This window comes from Cimex lectularius, unplaced genomic scaffold (assembly GCF_000648675.2).
Source record: "Cimex lectularius strain Harlan isolate CLEC.00 unplaced genomic scaffold, Clec_2.1 scaffold47, whole genome shotgun sequence".
Classification (NCBI taxonomy): domain Eukaryota; kingdom Metazoa; phylum Arthropoda; class Insecta; order Hemiptera; family Cimicidae; genus Cimex; species Cimex lectularius.
This window is the reverse complement of record NW_019392686.1, coordinates 1256927-1284641: the sequence shown is the minus strand read 5'-3', so window position 1 is coordinate 1284641 and position 27715 is coordinate 1256927. Positions and strand designations below refer to the sequence as shown.

Here is a 27715-nt window from a genome sequence, read left to right as displayed (position 1 = left end):
TACATTCGGTATTTCAGCGAGAGTTGTGTAGTTAATTAACAAGCCATTAACAAGCCCAGAGTTGTCGTGTCCTTCGAAATGTGCAGATATAGCAAAAACTTAAGCATAAGCATAGATAGCAAAACAGATGAACAGATTACCCTTCCAAAACAACGCACAACTTGAGCGGCGGGAATATTTGTGTGAAAATATTTTTCAAATTTCACAGAAAATCTTAGTGGCGAAAGCATTAGGTGTAAATCTTTACAGATTGGATTCTGCTTTATGATAGGGCATACACGTGTAACTACCACCTTTAAGTCTAGACTTCATGAAACCGTGTTCGACGTCACGTGATTTTTCTTGACATTAACCAAAGTTTTTATGCATGTTTGTTGCATATTTGAAATTAAAATCCAAAATCATAGTTATTCAACTATTAAATTTTTTTATTTAGAAGAAGGCATGTATTTGAAGAACCTCGCATTTTTATTTTCTATTATTAACTTGAAATGTTTACCTAATAAAACCAGAGCATGTCAAACATCTGTTTGCCTTTCCACAATTCTTCAGTTTACTCTCTCTTTGCATTTATTAAAGTGGAAAGCGAAAATTTTCAAATAGAGATGTAAAGATTTTTAAATTATAGATGGAATTTTTTTAAAAGCGAATTTTGAAGATTTTAAATAAATGTTATTTACAGTCTTAATATCAAAACACATGAGTTTATTTGTGATGTTGATAAAATAACTGTTTCATTCTTGTTGAATTTATAGAATAACACACCGCGCGATAAAAAATTTCAAATATTCTATATGAAGTTGATAAAAAATGATTTTATATGAGGCAATGCGCGCTATAGTTTCGTGTACGCAATCCAGAAGAATGAAGTTTGTTGTAGACATGTAGGTGCCACATCTTTCTTTATTTATCTAATGTTGTTCTACTTTTGAGTTCAAATGGCAGGAATAGCACGGCATTCGATGTACTATAAAAAACTGTTTTATACCGCAACTAGATTGAGCCGTTACACAGTCCGAAGTAAACAGTTTGTGAGTATAGGGTGTGTTAAAGCACTGTCGAGGGTCCAGGACGGTAGTGCACTCGCATATGACTCTCTCGGTCCAAGGCGACGCCTCCGAAGGGAGTTCCACGTTTCGCCCGTAGTTCTTGAAGATAAGATAGTCAGCGTACCGCCGTTCCCTGAATCCGTGACTGAGGGAGATCTTCGATGGGAGAAAAAAGTCGGCGATACGGTGACCCACGACGAGGTGGTGTGCGAGATCGAAACGGACAAAACGGCCGTCCCTGTGCCCGCTCCTACTGCCGGCGTGATCGTCGAGATATACAAGGAGGACGGAGCGACCGTCAAAGCGGGGCAGCAACTGTTCAAACTGAAAGTCGGCCCTGGGGCGGGTCCGCCTCCTGCACCGAAGGCGAAGCCGGCAGAAGCGAAACCGGCCCCTGCAGAGAAACCGGCCCCTGCAGCGAAACCGGCCCCTGCAGCGAAACCGGCCCCTGCAGCGAAACCGGCCCCCGCTGCGAAACCGCCTCCGGCTGCCAAAGCGCAAAAAAGCCCGAAAGCAGAACCACCTGTCGCGCCTCCACAGCGTCCAGCCCCCCCGCCAAAGCCCGAAAAAGGCGCAGCACCGCCACCCCCGAAAGCAGCCGGACCTTCGACGCCCCCGGCCAAACCTGCAGACCAGCCGCATAAAATAAAAGGCACCCGGACCGAGGTCAGAGTGAAAATGAACAGGATCAGACAGAGAATAGCCCAAAGGCTTAAAGACGCCCAGAACACCAACGCCATGTTGACGACGTTCAACGAACTGGACATGACTTCCATAATGGCATTCCGAAAAGTTCACCAAGAAGCTTTCTCTAAGAAATTCGGCGTGAAATTAGGCTTTATGTCGGCCTTTGTCAAAGCAGCCGCTTACGCCCTGCAAGACCAGCCGGTGGTGAACGCCTTCATCGATGACGCTGATATAGTTTACAGGGATTATATCGACATATCCATTGCTGTGGCTACTCCCAAGGGGCTGGTAGTGCCTGTTATAAGGAATGTTGAGAATATGAGTTACGGCGACATCGAGCTGGCGATTTACTCCCTCGGAGAAAAGGCGAAGAGTGGCAAATTGTCCATCGAAGATATGGACGGCGGGACGTTCACCATCAGCAACGGTGGCGTTTTCGGCTCGCTTATGGGCACCCCGATCATAAATCCTCCACAGTCGGCGATTTTAGGAATGCATGCTACATTCGAGAGGCCGGTTGTTGTGAAAGGACAGGTGGTCATAAGACCGATGATGTATCTTGCGCTCACTTACGACCATCGTCTCATAGACGGACGCGAAGCGGTGCTCTTTCTCAAGAAAATCAAAGCGGGAGTCGAAGATCCAAGGATAATATTATCAGGAATTTGAGAGTTTGAAATTTTTCGTGGTCCGTTTACTGATAAAGAGCAGTATTTCTTTGCCAAAAGTGAAAATCAAATTAATAATACACATATATATCATTATTTTTTCTTATTTTAATTAAATGTACTAAAGTAATTGAAACTTATAAGCATTATTTTTACTTGTGATGACTAATGCATTTCTCAGGTGGCTGCCTTTTCTTCTCACGTTCCCAATAAAGCGGGTGTCCACCAGGGCAATATCCTAGGGTCGCTACTATACACAATATACACGCCCTACATTTCTGTTCTCCCTAATTATATTATATACTTTTTCGCTGACAATACACCCATTTTGTCATCTAATCCTGATCCTAGCTATCCATCCCTATTTTTGTAAGTTTTTACTGTTCAGTATTAATTGTGATGATTTTGCTGGATTATGAATTATGTTTAATCTTACATTGATTGAATTTGGAGAATCCATGGTTTTCTCATGGACAATTTTATGTTGCATGCTCCAAGATGGGTGATTTGTTGTTTGCATATATGACAAAGCACTGCATATCAAAGAGCATTGAAATGAATTTGACGCTGAATACAGCAGAAATTACCATTTAATAGAATGTAATCAAAAACAAAAATAATATTGCATTATTTTTGCATTATGCATTATGCACATTTGCATTATTTGCATCTAATATGATGACTAAATATAATCATTATATCAAATATTTAAAATAATGTGTTAAATAACACTTTTTATTATCCCCAGGGCAATGCCAGGTTATAAAGCTAGTAGAGAATAAAAATTAACAAAATTACGTTACTCTAGATAAAGCCACTCGTCCTACAGAACATTTCAGTGGAAAATCTATTCCAACCTCAAAAAACTAAAGTGGAATCCCCATGCTGAAAAAAAAGAGGAAAATAACCCCGAGGAATATTGAATACACTGGGGTAGTGAGAATGCTAACCAGACAAGCTTGTTTTTGCATTTAGGGAAAAGAAATTAGAAGTGACACATATACACAGAAAACACACACTTTGAGCTCTGAAGATGATTTAAATAAAGATTGAAACATTGGCACGATAAAGAAAATGTTTTTCTAAACCTACATCACACAAGACCGCACTCAAGATCTCCAAATAATCATTAATTAACAGTCACTAAATACTACACAATAATAATAAATCAAGAAAATTACAACCTCCATTTGAGATTCAAAATTAATTTCAACTTTCACCATAAAGATGTCTAATATAATACATGTATTAAATTTAAATGAAGCTGAATCGTTTGCATACACTAACAATTTGACATTTAAACTGATCCTTTCTGCTTGCACCATTAAGGTGTTCACAATATAAATATAACTAATTTTAATGGTCCAGAGTTAATAAATCAGATTAATGTGACATTTAATTTCTGTTTTCAAGATAACCATGTCCGCCATATTATATTATATATTACGCAGGGTGGACAACCAAGACCCGAGGGGTTAAATGCCTGGGTAGACTCGTACCCCATCCCTAAAAGGTCCGGGACGTGGTCGGCTCACGTGTCCTGCATAAACCTCTTGAACTTGTTCACAAACCCCAAGATTTTGGACCATTTTATCTTTGTTGGCCATTTGGTTTGTCCTCTCCTTCAAAGATTTCAAATCTAGACCTAACATACCTATCACATTCTGCGAGATATTGCTTTGCCGTTTCTTCTTTTATTTTGCAGAAGCGGCAAAAGGGATCTGGTAGGATACCCATTACGAAGAGGTGTCTTCTCAGTGGGCAGTGGCCCGTCAGAATACCTATCAGCCTCCTAATTCCCTTCCTTGATATAGAGAATAGCCATTTCGATTCTGCTAGTTTGATCGCCTTAACAAACTCTTTCGATTGCCTGTGTCCAGGGGATAAATTCCACTCCCTAAGGAATTGTTTCATGCCCCAGTTATTGATACTCTCTTTCGCTGTGTTCATAGAGTGAGGTAATAGTGGTTGTGGCCCGACAAATGCACTATTAGAACGTTCTTTGGCTAGGCCATCCGCCTTTTCATTGCCATGGTGTCCTTTATGTGCTGGTATCCAAATAATGGTTACCTTGTTCTCAAACCTGAAAGAGATCCTATTGATAAGATCTATAGTTTCCTCCACCAGTCATGAGGTTGACAAATCTTTCTGTAAAGTCCTAAGACTAGCCTGACTGTCAGAAAAGATTTTAATATCTTTATGTCCGCCATATAGTTTATATAGTATTTTTTAATGATTTCTGAGTTCATAATTTAATCAAATATAATAACAATTTGGCATTAAGGATGAAATGATTTCAGCTTTCATCATTAAGTTGTCTACAATATTATTAGTTAATAAAAAAATTAATTAGAATCTCTTAACATAAATCTCATACTTACATAATGAAATTCACAATTCGCAAAACTATTTTTAAATAAATGAAAATTAAAAATTTACTAACTTGTTTATAGCTTTTATGGAATATTGATTATTAAAACAAAACAGTTTGATACTTTAAGCTGTTTAAGTTTATTTTCTTTAATTGATCCTGGCGTTGCGATTGAAGTAACAACAGTTTTCTCTATTTTCTATCCCTAAGTAAATCTTGAAATTATTAATTGGATGAAGCTCTCTTTGACATTTCGATACATTATGATTCCATATTTATTATGCAAAAAGGTTTTGTTTGTATGAGAAGGTTTATCGAAAATTAACCCCATTTTCACAGCATTAGGAGAATTTTCATAACGACTCATTTATAACTAGCTTCCTAAATTACTGAGACAAATTTAAAAAATAGTAATCTCTAGACAGCATTTCAGTGTTAGGAGTGAGCTTTAACAGATGTTTTATTGACTAAAGACATCCTATAATTTTATTACTTAATTATAGTTTTATTTAATACTTAATAACCACAAATGGCATATTTATATTCTAATAAATCATGGTTTACATTTAATATTTTCTGGTTGTATTTGACCTGTTATGTTATTTATATTAGGTCATTTTGTGTAGATTTAATAGAGAAAAAAAGAATTAGCGGATCATTGGAGTATGATTCTAGCTCTTTGCGGCCATGAAGGATGGGTATGGCTGAAATGCATTGACAATAAATAATAAACTAGTCTCAAGGCTTATCTTGGGGATTTTATGGCTTTAAACAGATTGACATTTTCATTGAGCATTCAAAAAAAATGTTGATTTAGAAGCGTAATTCTTATTGATTTGTTATATTATAAAGGTGCTATATGTGACTTCATTATGCTTCTTATAGGATTGTAATTAATTTAATAATGATTGTAATTAAATTTTTATTTTTGTACTTTTAGATATATGGTGTGGCGTGAGACAATTTCTTCTACGGCTACCCTTGGTTTCAGGATTGAGGGAATTAAGAAAAGTGATGGGAAATCAAGTAAGGATTTCAAAACAACACGAACCCAGTCACAAATCAAAGAAGCCTTTCGAGATTTCTGTGAGGGATTTCCCCATGCAATAGTAAGAGATTTATTCAGTTTGGGTTTTTTTCTATTTATTATAAATTGTCTTAATTTTAGCCCAAATATATTCAAAGACTTAAAGCAATTAAAGCTACATTAGAAGTTTCAACATTTTTCCAGACACATGAGGTGAGCTACTTACCTATAGTAAATAACTATTTACTTTATTTCCCCTTTTAAAATAAACTGCTCAAAAATGAATAGGGATATATGTAATTTATTCTTATTCTATTAATTTTAATTAAATTAACCAATATATTCTTGTTAGTTGGATAACACAAAATAGAAAGTACAAATCAAAAACAAACAAATGTTAATCCTCAATTTTAATAAGGAATTCATTTACGAATAGTAAACATGAATATTACTCATTTTGTAAACAAACACCATTTCTTGTCTTTTCTAAATTTTAGTTTTATTCTCTTTAACCATGAAAAGTCATCAACTTGAACCAGAAGCTCGCAATATTATTGTGAGAATGAGTCATCAACATCACAGCCAAGTGGATATCCCAGAGGCAATTGGCGTTTCTCAGTCCCGGACTTTAGCCAGATTCCGAGAGACTGGAAGTGTGTCTTTAGGAGGCCAGGTAGTGGATCTAAGCGCATTACGTGCACAGGGAGGACAGAAATATTGTCATTGCATCAAGACGGAACCCTTTCCATAGTGCCCACCAGATCCTAAGTTAAATGCAAGATGTTTTGGTATGGTCTCAATTTGGCTTCATAAAGTATGCCACTTTGAGACGATGTGCAGCAACAGCCCGCCACCAGCAGCTCAGGAGAATATGGTGCAGCGAGTGCCTAGAAGCGAACAACAATTGGAATGCTGTTATTTTTACTGAGAAGTCGCGTTTCTGTCTGTCTAGTGATGGCAGGCGCCGAAGAGTCTACCGAGAACAGGGATGCAATGCACTAGTTTGTGCTTCCTTTAGTGCAGTTCGGAGGAGACGGTGTAAAATTCAGGGCTGGGAATTACACTAGAGGACGAACTGGAGTCTATATTGTCAAAGTAACTTCACCGCAATCCACTATGTCCAAGAAATTATCGAGGAATACTTTACTCAAACCAAAGATCTCATTGGCAGGGATTTTCAATTTCTGGATGACAATGATGACCAGACCACATAGAGGAAGAGTTTTTCTTCAATGTACAGAAAATTTCCCATCTGCCCCTTTCCCAGTGTCTCCAAGCCTCAATCCTGTTGAGCACATGTGGGGCGTCATCAATCACAATCCGCAGCCAATTGACGTGTAACAACTGAGTGCAGCATTGCAACAACTGTAGAGTGAAATTCTTTTTGAAATTAGTTACAACCTTAGTTCACAGAGGTTTTGGCAAACAAAGGACATTATCGCGGTATTAATTGCTTTAAAAAATTATTGTATTAACAAAATTTGGAATGAAGAAATGATGTTTGCAGATCGATCTGCAGATAATCAATTTAGAGTTCAAATCTTCTTTAAGGTCTTTACTAGGTGAAAGAAAGACAAAAGTGTTGGGATCACCAAGCTTTCGGCAACATCAGGGCTTTCCCAAGAGAGAAGAGAAAAAAATTCTCATTGGAAAAAACTAATATAAAAGTGCTTTGGTTTAGGTTATGAAGCACGTGGCCAGCATTCAGTTATACGTGGTGAACAAGACATCTCACTAATGAATTCATATAATTACAAGTCCAACTGTTTTTGTTTTCTCAGTTGGACTTGTAATTATATGAGTTCATTAGATCCCAATACTTTCTTTCACCTAGTAAAGACCTTAAAGAAGATTTGAACTCTACATTGAAAATTTGGAATTAAAAACTTTTATTTTATTTTTCAAAATCCTTTAATTAAATTTTCCTTCAGTAAAAACCATAATTATTTCTAATAAATTTTAATACAGTTTATAATAAAAATTTATATAAAAAAAAATGTTAGGACAAGTAAATACTACAAAATTGACAATATCGCTATTCATTTTTGAGCAGTTCGCATAGATATATTGTATTTATATTTATTTTTCCCACAGATGATCGGTAGCTCTCTACTCTTTGTCCATGACCAGAAAAATGCCAATGTCTGGCTGATAGACTTTGCAAAGACATTGGAGCTACCCAAGAAAATGACCATCGACCATAATTCCTCCTGGGTCGTTGGTAACCATGAAGACGGCTACCTGATCGGTATAAACAACCTCATAGGAATATTCAGCGAAATGGCAGCTGCCCAGATGGCAACGACGACGCTAGTCGTGACGGCTCCTATGGACCAAGAACCCCAAACTAACAATTCACAGGATATTACATGACTTAAACTAGTGTGGAGCAATAGCAAATGTCATTCGAGCATTAATTAATAAAATGTTAAATATGCCAAAAAGAAACGTTCTCAGAAAACTAGCTTTAACGGAAAAAAAGAAAATCTAATATCTGCAGGAGAAAATGTACCTTTGTAAAAATATGTAAGACAACTTTTGCGAGGCCACTAAAAACGAAACTATTGTATATAAAATAAAAAGTTACATTTCTAAGGAAAATGCTGTACGCAAGGGCAGATATAGATCTGAGCTGAGTTCTCTACCTCTGTATAATAATGAAATATACATTTTGTTTTTATATAAAGGTGTATTTCTTACAAAACATTTTGTGAATAGTATTTTTTTTATATTGAATACACCATTCAAGTGATTTGTAATTTACATTTCATCCAGATTTTGTACGTATTTTGTATATACAAATTTGATCCCATATTTTCATTAATAGCAATATTATTCAGCTTTATTTTTGTTATTGTCTTTTTTTTTCATAGGTCTCTGTAATAGGACATCTGTTGTCTCCTTAATTTATTTAATTGTATATAAATTGTGTGATATTATTATTAATATTAATGTTAAATAGTACTGATTTTTTGTTCTTTACACTCTGAAAAGTATGTATTTAATATTATACAGCCTGGAAAATAAAATTCACTTCTAGAAAATCTTTTAATAGATTTTACTATCATTGGATTCATTATAAAATATTTTAATGTGGTGGAAAAAATGTAAAAATCACCAATTCAATATTTTAACTATCATTTTCGTAAATAAATTAGCAAAAAACCAAACTTTTGACTAATTTTCCTGTTGAAAATTTAAAAATAAAATGCCATTTTAGATTGAAATGGACCTTTTTTTTGTATTTGTTTGCAACTATACCTTTACGTATCCACCTTTTGTTGATAGATTTCAAAAAAATTGAAATTATTTTGCACAGGAATGAAAACTTCATTGGAAAATTCTGTACCACTCATAGGAAAAAAACTGGTTTTAAATGATTTTGCATTATTATTTAAATATGTTTATTGAAGTAATTAAAACAATGCAGATGTTATTTAGGTTGTTATATATCTTTTGAGAAAATTGTTCCAAGCATCGATTATTATTAAATTTAATAAATATAACTATATATCTACTTAGATGCCATACTTAACATTATTTATTTACAAAAAATATACATAAATAACTAACTTTCTAAATAAATAACGTGGAATGTCACAAATATTATTATCACTTTAAAAATGTCAACGCTAACTTTAAAACAAAACATTTATATACAGATTACATCAAATATGAATATAATTTTCAACAATTGTTAACCAATATCTTTGGACTTGACAGTCTATAGTATTATTTCATATACATATAAAAGTAAAATGGTACATTTTTGATGTTAAAATGCAGAATTATTTAGTATATTTATTGCCTGCTAATCGTTTCGGAAAAATTCTCTCCTCTTCTCTTAGGTCCTAGTAAATTTTCATTTCTTTGGGAGGCAACATTGTGAACACTGAAGCGATGATGTCCATCCGGGCTTGTTACAACAACAGTAGGAGGGATCGGAGGATTTAACGCTCTTGTAGGAGGTGTAAATCTACCACCAGCTTGAGAATTTCTGGGCAATTCTTTATTTATGTCACGAGACATTGATATCGCCCTGCGTCTGTGTGCCGCTTGCTCTGGCCTAGGAAGACCCTGGGAAAACCTCCTCTCCTTGTTGAGATTGCCAGTCGAAGCAGATGCTTCTCTTGTTCTTAGCAGTTCCTTGGGCAAAGGTTGAGGATTGAATAAATAACTAAGACTTGGATGGCGACTTCGGTTCCCTGTGGGGCTTGATCCTTGCTCTTCCTCTAGCTTCTTTAAAGTTGACATTACCCTTAGGAAATCAGCAATGCTAGTTTGTTCTAACACAGGGCTCATTGGAGTACTGTTCCCTGTGCCAGCAGATGGCAAAACATCAAGCAAACTTGGCCTTCTGTTATTCTGCGTGTAAAAGTTTACGTCATCATACACATATCTTGGTTCGTTCTCTTGCAAAGAAAAGCGATGAGTTGAATTTGTCCTTGAAAATGTATTTCCAGTCCTTCTCTCCTTTTTGGGTTTGTCCTTTGATAACTTTTTCTTCCTCTCACCTGAGAAGAAGTTCATTGCAGCAATTGACAAACGGCGGAAACCGTTCTCTTGTTTGCTTTCTTTCTGTTCTCCACTTTCCCAATCTCCTTCCTTTGATCTATAATTTCAATTGAAAAATTTAACTTGGAATTAATTAATTAATTCAAGAATGAATATGTTAAAATTACTAATTGATAACTTGTAACTAACATGAGAAGAACTTTAAATCGAAAATATTAAAATGTATACTGACTTCATATTTTTGAGCATTGTTCTTGTGTGTAAAGTATCAACGCCAGCCCAAGTTTTCTGGCGATCGTAGCCTAGAGTAGAATCAGGTAAGTACTGTACTTCCGATACAGCTCTGCTTCTTTTCGGTGTCCAACTGCTTGAACTGTTTTTAGTGTTGTACTGCTCGCTGTGGAGGATTTCGTCGTCTGTAAACAGGTGAATCCCTCCGTCCTACCAAAGTTTCATAAAAAAATATTAATAAAATGATTCATTAAAAATGGTTTATAAGTTTTCATTATTACTTCTCGCCAATAGTATGAAACCTATTTCCCCTTTTAAAAAATTGTGAAAACATTCACTTTTGTACATCAATTCAACTGGATTTAGACCGAAATTCATTTACTATGGTTTTCTATGAACGAACTAACACACACCGTTCCAAGAAAAGAAATAAAAGGACAAAAGGTGGCTTAGTTTATAAACTGGCGCCATATCAGGTTTAATTATGACCAATTGTAGGTGTCTTGCCAGGATTAACACTGATTATCATCTCTTATGTAACCGCTTCACACTCAAAGTAAATTAGCAAAGAGCAATTAAATGTTTTAGATAACTGCTCCATTTTTTGTTTATTTATATATTTTGAGATTATTACAATCTTGTCGTCTATGAACTTATCATGGCCTTCAGTATTTGCGTTTAACTATTTTTTTGTATTGAAAGCGCAGAACAAAATAACCATAAATTAATTTGTTTTTAAAATTTTACACAATTAGGATTTTATACAATAAAAGTGATAACAAAATTTGCTGAATTATAATGATTTTATAATTATTACAACAAAAAGTAAACTGAGGAATATTTAATGTTTGTACAAGTAACAGTTAAAGAAACAAAATGGAACAAAAAGACCATCAAAAATCAAAATTCAGCATGAAAAAAATCTTTACCATTAAATTTTTCGAACGTATTTAAATAAAATGATTTTGTACATTCATTTTATTGTGGAGTTGCTAGCTGAGAACAATACAATAGATTGATTTTTTTTAAAGTTGATAATAAATCTTTAGAAAATTTGCAATTCAGCATGCGACTGACCGATCGAATTTCTGACAACCGTTTAACAACTTAAAGATGTTATACAATGGTTTTAAATCTATTACACACTTACATTATCTGTTGGATCTTCATAAACTGAAAGTCTTCTCTGGTTCACAATGTTTGCCAGAAGTTCTTCCGTCTCATGATCGATGGCTGCTAGAGAAGGTCTAGGTTTATCTCTGAAAGTAGCTATTTTGTCAATGTCGCCTAGGGCTCCTTCCGACATAACCCGAGGGAGACTTTCCTCCACTTGGAAATTATTATCATGTTCTGAAAACGCCCTTCTTCTCCTAATGCCCCCTATCCTCTCATATGTGTCCTGCATTCGTTCTATTTCTGACTTTCGCCTAAGCTGTGGCCATTCTGTGAGATCCGGCATGGATACCGTAAGTCTCCTTTCATTCAAAAGCGGTTTCTTATCCTTGTAGATAGGTTTGACTTTATTAATGTAAGTCTCATTAAGAGCTCTTCTTAGGTAGTTTATATCTTCGATGAACTCATGCCAGATCTTATTATGTGTCTGCTTTAATGTATTGGCAAGTTTTCTCTCGATTCTGTTGAGCTTTTTTGATTTCATCGCTCTAGCAATAAAGCCAAGAATCATGACAAGATACCCCAGGCCAAACATGATCCATATCAGAAGGAATATTTTGTAAGCTGTGTCCCCTGGAGAATCGTCTGTCGACTGACCTGAAATAAAAAAGTCACGTCAGTTGAGTTGAATAAATATTCTCTAAATTCTAAACCTTACCAGCAACTAAATCTCCAAAACCAATTGTGGTCAATGTGACAAATGCATAATAAATACTTTCGCAGAAGGTCCAATTTTCAAAATATTGGAATAGAAATGTTGGGGCAATTATAAAAATTACCATTCCTGGTATAAGATATATAAGAATATCAAGCAATAGATTTATTTTTGAAACGTAAACATGGTTTTTATATCGATGATGTGCACGTAGAAACTGAAATGAAACAAATTAGGTTAAAAATTCAATCAATTGTAATATTTTTGAAATTTTCCAAAAAATGTAAATATTTATGCAAAAAATTAAGCAAGGAGGCAAAATATTAGATTAAAAATTCAATCAATTGTAATATTTTCGAAAATTTTCAAAACAAAATGTAAATATAGACAAAAAATTAAGCAAGGAGGGGAAAATATTGACAACTTACAACAGAGCCAAAAAATTCACCCATCTGTGCCAGGACAATCCCATTAAATGGGATGCCAAATAAAGCATAAAAAATCATAATGATCCTTCCCATATCTGTTGATGGTTTCAAATTCCCATAACCTAAAAATATTAAAATAAATCAAATTTTGAACAATATTCAAAGGATATCAAGCAACAAACAAATGAATACCTTGTTATTGCACCTATTGCAGCACAAATAAACAAAATAAAATTATGCTTAATAGAAAAAAATTAGTGCATTTAAGACTTACCAATTGTGCTGAGTGTTGTTAAAGCAAAAAAGAAAGCATTGTAAAATGTCCATGTGTATGGCTCGGGTTCGACTTCAGTTGAGTTTGTTTCAACTTCAAGTATTTTGGCAAAATTATCTTTGCAATAGACGGAAAGTTTCATCGCCAGATCATTCACAGTCACATCGTTATTGATTGACATGTACTGCTTTGTCAGTAATTCTGAAAAAGAAATGTTAATCAGATTTGAACATTCAATATCTTACATCTTAATTAAAATCATTCTATTTAACAAAACTACGAAATAGTAATTAAGATAAAAAAGTCAATGGGACGAGCAGGATTCGAACTCACGATCTTTGGCTTGATACACCGCTGCTCTACCATTTGAGCCATCGTGACCTCGATCCACTCGGACACCAACCTCCCATCTCAACCACACCTTTTGAATTTTCCCTCCTTTTTGCCATTTTTATCTCAACTGAAAACCTTAATTAATTGTAAGATATTAATTGGTCAAGCAGACCACGAAACTAGTGAATTTAATAAGTTTAAAATAAAGTATACTTCACTAAAGCTCTCCGTGGTCTTTTCATTTGTCGCCGAGAATCAAATTGATTACACGACATTTGAAAAATGGCAAAGAGGAGGGAAAATTCAAAAGGTGTGATTGAGATGGGAGGTTGGTGTCCGAGTGGATCGAGGTCACAATGGCTCAAGTGGTAGAGCAGTGGCGTATCAAGCCGAAGATCGTGGGTTCGAATCCGCTCGTGCCATTGACTTTTTGATCTCAACTAAAAACCTTAATTAATTGTAAGATATTAATTGGTCAAGTGGACCACGAAACTAGTGAACTACAAAATAGTATTCAACTAAAACATAGGTAAAACATTGAGTATGTACATTAATTTAAAAATAAAATAAATGCCAAACAGGTTTTGTAGTTTCCTTATATTTATTTCAGTTTTTGTTTTTACTAGTGGTAAAACAAGTTTTTAAAATATTTTGCCAGTTTAAAGATTGAAATAGGCAAAAAAATCTTATGTACAACATTTTCACACAGTCATTGGTGACATTTGAAAAATTAACACAATAATCTGGATCTTCCCCGCCAAACTTATTTTAGAAAACAGAAGTTATTTACTAAGCTAAAATCAAAGGTTAAAATGGACTATCTGGTATATTAAAAAAACCTATTAACAATTGGAGCATTTCAAACTGAATATTAATTACAATTAGACAAATAAATATGTCCTAAGATCATTTCTACACAACAATAGTAATATGCAAGCCATTTTAGAATCTATAATTTATTGATCTACTTGCAGTGAAGAGAAGAATATAATTGTATGGTTTAGAAAAACATCATATTCCACAAATCAAACATTTTTACATAGTATAATTTTTCAACTATTTAGCTTTCCTTTTCCCACTTATCCCTGTCTATATAATCCTGAAAGGATAATCTGGCTGAACCATTACCAATGTTTTTTTCCCATCGTCGGCTCTTTCCACCTCAAAACCTCAAAGAAACCGACTCCTTATACAAAAATGGCTTTCTGTACCGACTTCCTTATCCACTCCTTCAAAATTCAACGTATATAAACATAAAACTTCAATATCTCATTGGCACTCAACATGACACACAAGAATGGCACAATTACACAGAAGACAAACACTTTAAGTGAGTAAAGATGTTTTGATTAAACATAAAAAAATATATTTTGCATTGTATAAATTCACTTTTTTTCCACATCCTACATGTATTTGTTAAATTTAAACAATGTTTGTAAATCCCAAGCTCTGAAGATGATCTCTATACAGATTGAAACGGCACAATAAAGAAAATATTTTTCTGAAACCTACATCACACCAGACTACGCCTCACAATTTCCGAATAATCATAATTTCAGAATATTAAATGTACTCATGTTTTGAAATTTCTTGAGCTGAGGCACAATATCAATTATTTAGTCATGAAATGCTACCTGTTAAAAATTTAAAGTCTCTAAGAATGACCTCAGTCCACTCAAATTGAATTTGGGAAAAATCAAATTCAAAAGAATACCAACTTGTTACAATTTTGGCTTCAAAGGAACTTTTTAAATCAATATTTGTTCAAAAAATTATGTTTATTTGAATGCAGAACATTTAAAATAAGTTTTGATGTAATTTAAAAGAAGCATTAAAAAAATTATCTCAAAAATCGAAAAAGGTCATCAACAGGGCAAACATATTTAAAGATGTTTACAAACTGACATCTTTAAATTTTTATCAAAGGATTTAAATTTCTTAGCAAATAGATTGAGAAGTAGTTACAGCCCTTGGCAATGTTGGGACTGAGTCTTTCTTCAAAGAAATAGCAAAGACCATACTGAGATCCAATTATTGTTTGTGGTCAAATACATTCAATATCCAACAAATTCAATCATTTTAATCTAAACTTCTCTCCCATACTTTCAATGCTCCGTTCTATTTCACCAAAGAAATGATCTATAAAGATTTTAAAATCCTATTTGTGAAAGCTCTTATCTGAACTCTCTTCCTCAATTTTCACTCTAAACTATCCCTCCACCCTATCTCACTAGCACTAACTCTTTCCTCAACCCTTACAATCCTCCATGCCGTTTAAAATGATGATGGCCTTGTGACCTTTTATTACCCCCAATTAAAAAAAGAGATTTCCAGCACAAGCTGGTTTCTCTCCTCACCGTGAAGCATCCTGGCCTGACAGATCTGTCAGATTTGTACATAACTACACTATTTGCTCAATGTATATTATTGTACAGATAACAATAAATAAATACTGTTAAAAAAGTTTGTAAAAAAATTTTTTTTAAACAATTTTGCCATTGTTTTCAATTTGACAATTAGCAGCTACCCATGTTTAGTTTTAATAATAGATTAAAATAACTAATTTATAACTTTATGATTACAAAAATTTAATCCCTGAGAAATATCGAACTCTCTGGGGGAGTGAATATGTCCAGACCTTCTATTATGATGATGTGAATGTATTGTATGTTTTATATCTATTTTGTAGTTGATAACCTGAGGTACAAATTAAGAGGCTAATATTTACCTAGTTTTCATATAAAAGCAGGGACAGTAACAGACCAAGACACCCAAATAGCTGCAGGTTAAAAAATATGCATGAAAAACCAGGTGAAGAAATAAAAACACACAGAAGTCAGGTAGATTCAGCTAGTTTGTTGGCCCCTAAACTTCCCAAATTAATACTGTCATTTCAAAAATCTAAAGAAATATCAATATGGGCTGAGATTATTCAATACAAATTTAAATTATTTTTAAACTATTTAAAACTATTTTTAATTTTAAAATTCTATCATTTAATGCAATATAACTAACAAAAAATTTATTCCAAAGCCTGCACAGTGTCCCTTATGCGGAAAAAGATTGCTCAATGTGTCCCACATAATAGAGGAATGTCATGCCTTGTCTCCATACAGGGAGCGTGTAGGCAAGCCGCCGGATTTAAGAATGGCTTACAGTAGCGAGTTTCAGAATCCCCTGTTCTGCTCCTTAGGGGAATTTCAAAACATGTATTATCTATGAGTGAATGTATTTATTAGAGTGAATGGGGAAGGGATGAAGGTGAAATAGCATCCCTATCGCCCCTCAATCTGTGTACGTGACTTGGGACGATGACAGAATATTTATAAAAGTATCCCATCGATCCCAATTAGATTAGTTAGTTATTGTATGCAGGTCGATGGAGGAATAGTAGTCCATCTACTAAATAAAATGAATGCAATATATATAGGTATATTTATTTGTATGAATGCTATTGAATGTGTATTGTTATATTTCGCATGCGCTCGGGGGAAAAATTATTGTTAAAATTTTATTATTATTAATTATTTAAATATTATTATCTTGAAGAATAGAAGAAGAATGAAGAATCTCTTATAACCGCGACACGCCCTTCCTAATCGAGACTACATGTTGTTTTATCTTTGTTGTCATTTTACACGTGCATATCTGATAACGTCGATTGTTTTGATATTTTGAACTTTTTGAAGTGTTGACATTTATTTCTGTACAGTGATGGTGGTGAGTATGTGCTCGATTTTCCATCTTTATAAAAAAAATATATATATCTTTAGGCCAGACAATTGAATTAATTCAAACTTGGAGTTGATTACAGAAAATAGCGCTGAAAGTTTCTTTCCTGGCAGAAAACATTAGCCGGCTGTCAGTCTGCGGACCAGAGTTCGACTGGAATCTCAAGGTAAACAAAGAATTATAAAAATTGAAATTCAAATGTGATAAACTTTTCTGTTTGTTTTTGTCCAGCTCAAGTGCACACAGTGCAATGAAACAGACGAGAACTGGCACTCAATCAACGAAAATGAACAGATCGAAGGAAAGAAAGGCCATTCAACATGCAATTTTCAGATGAAGTGCAAATTCTGCTCAAACTTTGCCACCTTGGGTACAAATGTTTTTATATTTATTTATTATCTAGAATTAGTTTTGTACTCCTTCGTACAATCATCATTATTGTGTGTATTGTTTCTCAAAAAATGAGTTGATGAGGGGAAAAATCTTTCAAAATAAATAGCAAAATTAGTTAGTGGAAGTGTTAATGAAGACTAAACAATTAATTAAAATAAAATAATGAAAGAACGAGTTCCGTACAAAATAAACCAAGAGTCTTCTGGTCAAATATACTAGAAAGGCACTACAAGTGAGCAATTTGAAAAACTGCCGATGAAAATCCAACAAGTGCAAAATTATTTATTTGCTAAATTATTTTTTTATGGGTCAAAAACCCATTTCTTTAAAAAAAATATTTAAAAAAATAAAAACAATGCTTATAACTAATTCAACATGTATAAAGAATAGAACACTATACTATACATCAACAAAAAACAAAAAAGACGATAAAATCCTTATAAATAAAAAACATAAAGATTTAATTAACACCCTGTCTATATAATTACAACTAGGAATTATATATATATATATATATATAAAGTAGCTGACGTTTTAATGAGGAAACAGAAGTATTGACTAAATCAACAGTATTGCATATCCATTAAGCTTAGTGACCTGACTGACCAAATTACTTCCTTCAATTAATTATTCTCTGTATGTAAGGTCTTGGTTGAAATGAAAAAGTTAGTGTCATAAGCGGGTTTCGAACTCACAACCTTCAGCTCAATCTGCCGTTGCTCTAGCAACTTGGCTTTCTCCTAGGATTATTAAAAGATGTTTTTACATTGATTAAAGTGCATGTTGGTCGATCTCCTCATTACTTTTCCCTTCTAGAATAGAAGTAAAAAATTGTTTTCTACAATCTAGGTTGATCTAAATGTACTACCCACGTGACAAAATTTATTCATTGTCTCTCAGAGAAATTGTAATTGTCACACAATCCAATTAATAATTGCCCCTTGGCAGATTTTTTTTAAAACGAGGGTATTTCAACTATGCAAATTTTAGCGTTTTGCCCACTTGGCTCCTTTTTAAGCTATTTTGGTTATTATTCAAAAGGTTGAAAAATCCCAAGTTGTCCATGGTTGAAATATTTTATTTATTTTGTGTATTACATGGACACTTTGTGCTTACGGCCCATCATCAGAACCTAAACATGGAAAACCTGATGGTACAATTGCCATCCAAAGATACATACATAAGTAATTTACAAAAAATAATCCTTCCAAAAAATATTTTTTGTAAATTACTTATATGTAAACTAAAAACTAAATTTTTGAATAAGTGTTGTGTAGATTGTCTATTAGCCATTTTTTCCACCAAGGATTTGATAAGCTCAGGGAATATGTTGGAGGTAGCTTGGGTAGTTTCCAAGTTAGAAGATGAAATTGCAGTATCATCAGTTTATGTGTGATGATAGTATTAGGGTGTATAATGATATAACAGATGGGACCAAATACCTAATACCTGTGGGGCACTGCTTAACAGGCTTGAACATTTATTATTTGTTAAAACTGGAACTGGTAATGTTTAATCTACATTTAATGCACTTTCTTTAATGTAGTTTGCCTGTGGTTTGTTATGTTAGTTAAATTTTGAATTTTCAAAGGTCCCAACTGCTGAGATTTTTTTGCTTAAAAAACTGTTCTCATACCTTCAGTATATTTTCCCAAGAAGTAATTATGGATTTTACCTTGAAATCTCGGTAGACACTCAGACTCCACCTCACCTATTTTTTTAAAGTAATAAATTATCCCACTGTTTCTCCATTGTCACAGCTTAGGGGATCATCAGTTGGGATTGCTATTGGTTCAATCATTCATGGCCAGAACTGTATAAAAGACTTACATCAAATACCAAATCTAACTTCTGGGATGTCTACTTGGTGAAGTCTTCATTACATTTTCTGCTATACAAATGCTATACAAATATTTGAACCATGAAGATTCTTTCTTTAATTTTGACCCTAGAAGTGAAACCTGATTATCTCTTTTGAAAATTCGTTGGTTCTTCAAAATAAGGAGTCACCTACTCCTTCTTGGTAAAAGGTAGCCCTGTTTTAAGAATAGAGGTAGAAATTAGTAACTCTCTGGCAAATGCGATTCACTTCTTAGCTGAATGTTTCTTACTAACTTTATAAGAAGTTGCTTAATATCAAGAACCTAAGCAATGGTAAATAATTGCCAAAAAAGAAAATACTTTAAATATTAAATTCACTAGTTTCGTGGTCCGCTTGACCAATTAATATCTTACAATTAATTAAGGTTTTCAGTTGAGATAAAAAAGTCAATGGCACGAACGGGATTCGAACCCACGATCTTCGGCTAGATACGCCGCTCTCTACCACTTGAGCTCCAATTATATGACATTTGAAAAATGGCAAAAAGGAGGGAAAATTCAAAAGGTGTGGTTGAGATGGGAAGTTGGTGTCCGAGTGGATCGAGGTCACGATAGCTCAAGTGGTAGAGCAGCGGCGCATCAAGCGAAGATCGTGGGTTCGAATCCTGCTCGTGTCATTGACTTTTTTTATCTCAACTGAAAACCTTAATTAATTGTACTTTAAATATTGTAAATTTTGATAGGAATGCATGGTTATACAGAAAGTATTTAACAAATCAGTTCAATTTTTGGTTGTTTTTGTATTGAACCCCTGACTTTTACTTTTGCTTTATTTCTTTTTCCCACTCCTAACCTTCAGATTGAAATTTTCAATTATGTTTAAAGGAAAGTAAAGTGAAGTAATTTCTGTCAAACAGGAGGGTTTAACTTCCAACTTGTTGGTTCCAAGTTAGGGGTTGGACAACCGAAATATCTGAAGCTTTTATTTATTTATTTTTTAAATTAAGTATCCGTAAGTTCATCGCAAACATTGTTTTATTGTGAGGCTGTGCCATTAAAATAATTATGTTTATCCTCCCGTAGAACCCTGAGGAAGGCTTAATAAAAGGCCTAAAGCTTGGCAAAAAAGGTACGACTACTTCATTTAGGACCACATACCCGATCCCAATCGTCAGTTAATCTTCACTGGTCAATAATTTTTCTGTGTTAATTTTATGTACTTATTAAATCTTTTTTGCCATTCCTTAAAAAAAATTTGTTCATTTTGTCATCATTTCAGATAAATGAGATAAATGTAATGACTAGTAGACCAAACATTATTATTACACTTTTGAGGTATTTGCACAGTTTTAAACTAGAGGAAAGTCATTGTTTTCTTTCTTTTGTAGATGTTATCAAAGACTCAATCAAACCAATAGATATTGGTGAGAGTGGGAGTGTCAAGGATGTAACCTTGGTAGCGTTCGACTGCAGGGGCGTTGAGCCTGTAGATTTTGATCCGCTGGTAGATTTTGTACATTTTATATCATGAACTTATTTTTTATTTATGTATTTAATTCTTTTTAATTTGCAGAACGGTTGGATAGGAAAGAATGACGAATCAAATTCAGTCTTTAATGATATCGATTTCACAGAAGAATCAAATGCCTGGGTTGGGTTCGATGAAAAGACAAACAATCCAGTCAGCATAGATGAATTTTCGTCTAAATTTGTGAGATTATGAAGTTCCTATTTCGTCTGTTTAATTTCACTGATTTATACTTTTTCTTTCTTTTGTGTCTAGTTAAACACTATTTGATTAACTATAATTTTTTTCAGTTCAGTATAGTTTCATTCATGATACACAATATAAGGAAATGGAAAAAATATTCATTTACATTTATACACTTTCTGGTAATAAACTGCATATATTATTTTAATGTGATTGATTTTATTTTATTTTCGTAAGAAAATAAAAACTAATTATTTTTATTAGCTATTCAAAAATTTTAAATTTTAAGCTAAATTATTGTAGAATATTTTACCCTGGCTTTTAAAATCCAGAATTCATTGATTTTTATAATCCATTGGGATTTTTAAAAACTAATTATTCACCTCTACCAACATATAAACCAAAATGTCAATGACAGTATCATGCCATTTTTTTCTATCATATATATTCAATTTTTTATACACAATTTTTCAAAATGAAGAAAAAAAATGAATGTAAATTATGGTAGATTTAAAATATATATTCCTTTTCTATTAGAAAATTATTTATTCCATCCACTTGGAATCATCTCCTTTTTTTAAAAAAAGGATCGAACTCCACACTCACTCCATCATTCATAATTTCTATGGAATCATCTCTGTAAGGGAAAGTTCCCGAATGCAGGGCCACAGAATTCGAACCCAACATACTTACAAACGGGCTTTTTTTCACAAACGCCAACACTCTGGGGGTTGATATGACCATCGCTATTGCAAACCCTTGTAAAAATTAAAAAAAAATTAATTAATTTAAAATACATAATTAGGGTGTGTTTATTCACTATTTCCCAGCAGTTTTTTAAATTTATTTTTATTTTATTTTATTTTATTTATTTATTTTTTTTTTTAGTTCTTTGCAACTTTCTTCAAACCACATATTTACAGTGTATTAAAGATCTGAGTGAATATTTTTGTAGCATATTTAAATCTTGCACTGTATACTTTATAGGATTTAATAGATTCCGATGTAGAGCTCCAGAATTTGTGTCATGAGAGTATAACAAATTTGATATCAGGTATTTATAGCCTCTCACAAGTTCCTTATAATAATAAAAACCTTAATTAATTAAGGTGTTTAGTTGAGATAAAAAAGTCAATGGCACGAGCGGGATTCGAACCCACGATCTTCAGCTAGATACGCCTCTGCTCTACCACTTGAGCTATCGTGACCTCAATCCTCTCGGACACCACCTTCCTATCTCAACCCCACCTTTTGAGTTTTCCCTCCTTTTATTAGTATTATAAATATATCACATTATTATAAATAATGTGGGAAACATTCAAATTTTTGTTTTGCTTAGCATGATGCAGGGTATTTATATTGCCATCTAAACCTGTTTTCATTGTACAAGGCATGTTTTATGATCAAACAAATGTGATGAATTAACAATTTTTAAATCTAGCAATTTGGTTGACAAAATCCGGTCAAAAACACTCATACCAAAACTAGCTCTGTATGTTAAGTAGGGAGGTAAATCAGTTATACCGTTGCAATATGAAATATTACACTCCATCATTTTCATTAACAATTTACCTTTTTTATTGAAGAATGCTATTGGATGAAAGCTGATGTGGGACAAGCAGTTTTCATGTTTTTATAGATTAAACAAAATTTAGATTAAAAATAATATCTTGTCAACTTTCTATGTTGCTTCAAGTCTAAACAATGTTTTTACCAATGCTTTCTCTGAAAAGAAGATTTATAAAAAATGTTTTTTGGTTGAAGAATAAAATGTCTTATCTAATTGCTAATAAATTGCTGAGAATTGAGATTGTTTACAATTAAATGCATTGCAAGAGTTTTTTCCTGCTATGTTCGGTTTTTCCATGAAAAAATAAGGTCAACTTTATTAGTCAACAAATTCAAGTAATACGCCCATTACAATACTTGTAAGATTGGGCTAACCCACATAATTCGCAGATTAATTGAAAACCTCTTGTCTCCTCTTGAATACGGCATCTCAGAGTCCACTGTGTCCATTCAATTAGTGTAAATATTGTTCTTCTTATCTTTACAATTTGTATCTCAATAGAACATTTATTGCAATTCCATAATTTTATGCATTTTTTAAATTTATTTTCTTAAGTACCAAGTAGTAAAAAAAAAGGTGAAATTTAATGTTCATAATGAGTATAGCAGTATAATAAGTTTAATTGGGAGTTTAGTAAACAAATATGTTTGTTTAAAACAAAAACAAACAAAAATTGTTTGACAATATTCAGATCACAGTAATTATGATGAGAAAATGGTGTGGGTCTCATAGACAAACGAATTTGTAGAAATCTTTGAAAAGTTGTATTAACCCGAGTGAGGATTAGTGAAGTAGTGTGTCCTTACACATTTAAAATTAAATACAAGTTGCACTTGGTTTATCATAAGTAATTGACTTGTAAAATTATTTTGATGAATTAATTTATTGTAATTGAGATTTGATTTCTTTCTTAAATTAGAAAATTCTAGTCTGGAGAAAATCTATTGATAATTGGTTTGTTATGAATGATTTAATCTTAATTGTTAGTCGCGATAATACATTCAGTGGCCCTACACCATCAGATTTCTACAAATTCGTTTACAACAGTGCAAATTAAAATTTACAAAACTTTCAGGACTCTAATTTAGCACAAAGTAATAATATACTTAATGATTTATGTTAATGTGTTTAAAATTTCAACAACGTTAGCTTGAACATACACAATTTATTTATTAACCGACTTAAGAAAGTTTAAAAAATATATTTATTTGAATAAATACGTTTTAAGGCATACCTCTGAGGTACTTCTGGTCAGCTTCAGCCTGGCCTCTCTTCTCCTCTTCAAGATCCCTCTCTATCTTGTAGAATATGCTCGCACCGAGGAAAAGGTAAGCGATGAACAGGAGGAACAAAACTAACCATTCTGTCTTTGACATTTTCCGCCACACCCCGATTTCAACGCGATCTCAAATATTGTCAAGTGTCAAAATAAGGGCAAGAATTTTCTTTTTCCCCGTCACTGCTGATCTCCATCGTTCTTCATTCGTGCTTAGCCTCCTGTCGGTGCCCAACCGAGAAGACCAAGAACGACGCCCTGTTAAAAACAAAATGGCCAATGTTTAAATACTGTACAAAATCGTTGGAGTTAATTTAAACAAACTGAAAATAAGTAATTTCATAAAAAGAAAATTTTCAACGAGGATAAGCTTATTAAATTTTATTGCTTTTAATTGTTAATATTTTCTTCTTTAATAATTTATTTTCTGCTTTTATGCAAAGTGCTTAAGCTCTCAATACAATCTAACTATAAATAGTCAAATTATTAATAATGTGCAAATAATAATGTATTTTTATCGCATGTCTAATAACCACAAAGGTTTGTGAGATATTGTGTGATATATTAAACATTTAATTCGGTCATTTTCAGTAATTCTGATTCAGATATGTTTCAGCATCTCTAATCTGTTTGTGTTATATTTTGTCAATCGTTTCCTTTCCTTTAACCAGGAGGGATGATTAGAGATGACCAAGCTATAAACTATAGTTTTGACCTCTGATTGATAAACTCTATCCATCTTATAGTCAATCTTTGTGCTCTCATTTTAAAATGATTTACAATAATACATCTAACTTAAAGTAATAAAAATTAAAGCCTTAAAAATAATGCATTCAAAAATAACGATAAAGTAAAACTGTAACAGAAAGATTTATTTACGTTCTTTGTTCTTGATTAGAAAGTCATAAAAGTTAATATTACCAAATTACTAATACATATAAAAAAATAAATTATTAGAAAGATTTTTTAAAATATTTTATCAAAAGTATATTTTTATTGTGCAACCAAGGACCTCTTTCCCTCGGTCAATATTGACTCACTCTGCTCCATATTTCTTGAATTGTATTTTTCCTTATTTGTTTTTCTAAAATATACCAATCTTTTGAAGTTAGGAACTGTTAGCAACAGTAAACCACTTGATAATACTTTTAACATATTTTGATCTGTACTGATTATCTTGGTCTATCTTGCTGGATTGATCTGTGATTACTTTGGCAGTAGTATGATCAGTAAGCATCAAAACGTAAGTCCATTAGCCTGCATGACTCAGGAGAAAATTTCAAGATATTATTACTGATTAAAATTGCATGATCATTTTTGGGATTTGAACCCAGAACCGCAAGTGTGGTAAACCCAAGTTGAACACCCTAACCACTCAGCCACCATAGTGGTTTTAGTTATTTTATTTTATGGTTTAAACTGTATCTGCTTTTCCCTGTTTTTCTTTATTAACAATGTTTACACAAACACCCTTGCCTACAATGACTGGTCGTAAACTTTTCTTAAAATATTTTTTACTCCCCTAGATGAGTTCTTGTTTAATTTTCTAATTCCTCTTTCTTTTTTAGCTTTAGGACTCCCAAGTCTAGTTAAAATAACAAAATTTTCTTTCAAAATTTCTTCAAATTTGTCTTGGTCATAATTAGTTTCAAGTATATAGTATATATATAAAAGTGATTTTATTGTGCCAAATATTTTTTTTAAATATTATTAAATAATAATTAACTTTATTAAAATTAAATTAAATAATAATTCAATTATTAACTGGTTCTACTAATCGTCAGCTGAAGATGGTTGAAAATTTTCAGAAATTAGGTTCTTATGCTGCCCACTACTGATATTTAAAAAAGTGTCTTTGTTCATTTTTCCTTGCTAATTAAAAACTAACTTTTAAGCTGTAGCTGAGTTTTAATGATTGTCTTCTTGTATGAAATATTTATTTGTTGATGTTGGATTATTTGGCTGGGCCCCACCATTCAACTCCTTAAGTTCAAATAGGTCTGATGAGTGTTTTGTAATCATTTAGTTTTTTATGTTTGTTTCGATGGTGGTATTGTCTTATTATTAATATGCACTGGTAGGTAGATTTGACATTTAAGCCAAAAGGTAAGGCTACAAGTTGGCTTTTTTTGTTCATTCAACCTGATCCACCAACGATTGCACCAGTAGATATGAGGTTCAAATATTGGATTGCTTCTGTGGCTAGGATAGGATAGGAATGTGTTGATAAGTTTACAGTGTCATCCGCATAGTTGTGTTTGTGTTTGGATATGTGCGTATATCAGCAGTGCAGATGGCGTAGAAGATTGGGCCTAGGATACTTCCTTGTGGAACACCAGCTTTCATTGGCATGATGGGTGAAATATAGGCCGAAGATAAATAAAACTCAATTTACCTACTAAAACTAACTAACCTGGGAACGCAGTGGTGGGATGGGGTTGGGTTCTGGATCGTTGGCGGGTCATGGGTGGTGACAGGGTAGCCTGGGCATGTTTTGTCCAGATCTACAGATAAGATTTGGACTTTTCCATTGGATATTCATATCCATATAAATGGTTTTTGTCCTCATCTTCCCAATGAGATTCGCTTATTGTCCCTGAAAAGAAAATATTTCCACCCCGAAGGTTGTTAGCCTGTTTTTCACCTGCAGCCAGCGATCCAACCTTGGTCCCACAACCAACAAATTTTCAACAGGAGGAATGGTTAATGTTCTCTGTAATGTACAAAAAGTCCTATTCTAGATAAAATATATTTACTTAAAAATTTATGTAAATTACTGAATTTTCTCTGCTTCTAGTGCTCATTGAGAAGCCCTCTGGGAATATTTAATTATTATTGCAAATAGGTCAATAAAAGAAGTGTTAAAGTTCATTAAAAATTAATTCTTTTACTTTGATAAATTAAACGTATTTAATTAATAATAATGTATACTGCTATTATTTTCAAATCGCCAACTTCTGGAAGAAATACAGTAATAAAAAGCACGTTTGAATGACCCTTATCTTGTCAAATGACATTTTCTTAAAGTTGATTTTTTTACATGTTTTCATCGCGATAACGTGTGGTTAATTGCATTGGCCTATATATAAGAAAAATCGAAAAAAAATACGTTTTCGTACAATCAATTTCATTCACGTCCTACTTTTGCAAATGGTCGAACTGTTTCGATAAACACTTTTTACTTTTGAAACAACATAGAAAGTGTAATAATTTTCAAAGCGACGATCTCCGGTAAACAACATTGATAATGAGACTTTCAACCTGAGCACTGACATATATTGCAAAGCGATAAAGTTAAAATAAACGGAACAGTCGAGATAAAAATTCTGGACACAACTTAAAGGCAATTGCCTTATTTTCTATACACCAGTAGAAACCAGGTTTTTTCCTGTAAACTGATCAAAAATGAATAAGGATATTTGTATTTTATTCTTATTCTTTTAATTTTAATTAAATTAACCGATATATTCTATTTAGTTGGATTAAACATAGAAAATACAAACCAAAAACAAACAAACTTTAATCCTCATTTTTAATAGCGCATTTACTAGAATAGTAAATATGAATAGTACTCATTTTGTAAATAAACATCTTTTTTCCATTTTAGTTCAGTTGTTTTCTCTTTATCATGGAAGGACATCATCTTGAACGAGAAGTTCGCAAAATTATTGCGAGAATGAGTCATCGAAGTCACCGGGCAAGTGGATATCGCAGAGGTCGTTGACGTGTCGTTTCTCATATGGTCGCCCGGGCTTTAGCCAGGATTCCGAGAGACTGGAAGAGCCAATAGAAGGCCTGGTA

The 27715-nt window shown here is 33.1% G+C and overlaps 4 protein-coding genes across 6 annotated transcripts in view; 3 read left to right on the top strand and 1 right to left on the bottom strand.

Annotated features, from left to right (window-relative positions):
* The window catches only part of LOC106661051 (inositol-trisphosphate 3-kinase B), a 350651-nt gene extending 341659 nt beyond the window's left edge, over positions 1-8992 (top strand). The window contains exons 8-10 of one of the 2 annotated variants that reach the window (XM_014384150.2): positions 5716-5884; positions 5944-6015; positions 7897-8992. In XM_014384150.2, the coding sequence (XP_014239636.1) occupies positions 5716-5884; positions 5944-6015; positions 7897-8175 (520 nt within the window). In that variant the 3' untranslated portion in view covers positions 8176-8992. The remainder of the gene's footprint in view (positions 1-5715; positions 5885-5943; positions 6016-7896) is intronic. The other variant, XM_014384151.2, reaches the window with a different exon arrangement.
* On the top strand, positions 503-2503 carry LOC106661052 (dihydrolipoyllysine-residue succinyltransferase component of 2-oxoglutarate dehydrogenase complex, mitochondrial-like). Its single transcript, XM_014384152.1, has one exon. The coding sequence runs from the start codon at positions 939-941 to the stop codon at positions 2403-2405; it is 1467 nt and encodes a 488-aa protein (XP_014239638.1). The 5' UTR covers positions 503-938; the 3' UTR covers positions 2406-2503.
* Positions 8993-9229: 237 nt separating the features above from the next.
* LOC106661167 (open rectifier potassium channel protein 1) overlaps positions 9230-27715 on the bottom strand; it is a 66518-nt gene continuing 48032 nt past the window's right edge. For both annotated transcript variants that reach the window (XM_014384407.2, XM_014384405.2), the window contains exons 2-8: positions 23873-24172; positions 13079-13279; positions 12805-12926; positions 12380-12593; positions 11699-12318; positions 10550-10758; positions 9230-10414 (exon numbers count right to left, since the gene is read on the bottom strand). In XM_014384407.2, the coding sequence (XP_014239893.1) occupies positions 9604-10414; positions 10550-10758; positions 11699-12318; positions 12380-12593; positions 12805-12926; positions 13079-13279; positions 23873-24014 (2319 nt within the window). In that variant the 5' untranslated portion in view covers positions 24015-24172 and the 3' untranslated portion in view covers positions 9230-9603. The remainder of the gene's footprint in view (positions 10415-10549; positions 10759-11698; positions 12319-12379; positions 12594-12804; positions 12927-13078; positions 13280-23872; positions 24173-27715) is intronic.
* LOC106661168 (UPF0587 protein GA18326) lies at positions 17020-27653 on the top strand. Its single transcript, XM_014384408.2, has 6 exons — positions 17020-17131; positions 17226-17309; positions 17375-17513; positions 20746-20861; positions 20931-21068; positions 27522-27653. Exons 1-6 carry the CDS (start codon positions 17126-17128, stop codon positions 27636-27638), a joined length of 600 nt encoding a protein of 199 aa, XP_014239894.2. The 5' UTR covers positions 17020-17125; the 3' UTR covers positions 27639-27653.

What these genes read in the sequence shown, in the direction of transcription:
- LOC106661052 (XM_014384152.1), top strand. Translation starts at nt 939, where the DNA reads ATGGCAGGAATAGCACGGCATTCGATGTACTATAAAAAACTGTTTTAT.
- LOC106661168 (XM_014384408.2), top strand. An exon ending in AGTTCGACTGGAATCTCAAG is followed by an intron (nt 17,310 to 17,374) that starts GTAAACAAAGAA and finishes GTTTTTGTCCAG; the next exon opens with CTCAAGTGCACACAGTGCAA. An exon ending in CTCAAACTTTGCCACCTTGG is followed by an intron (nt 17,514 to 20,745) that starts GTACAAATGTTT and finishes TTTCTTTTGTAG; the next exon opens with ATGTTATCAAAGACTCAATC.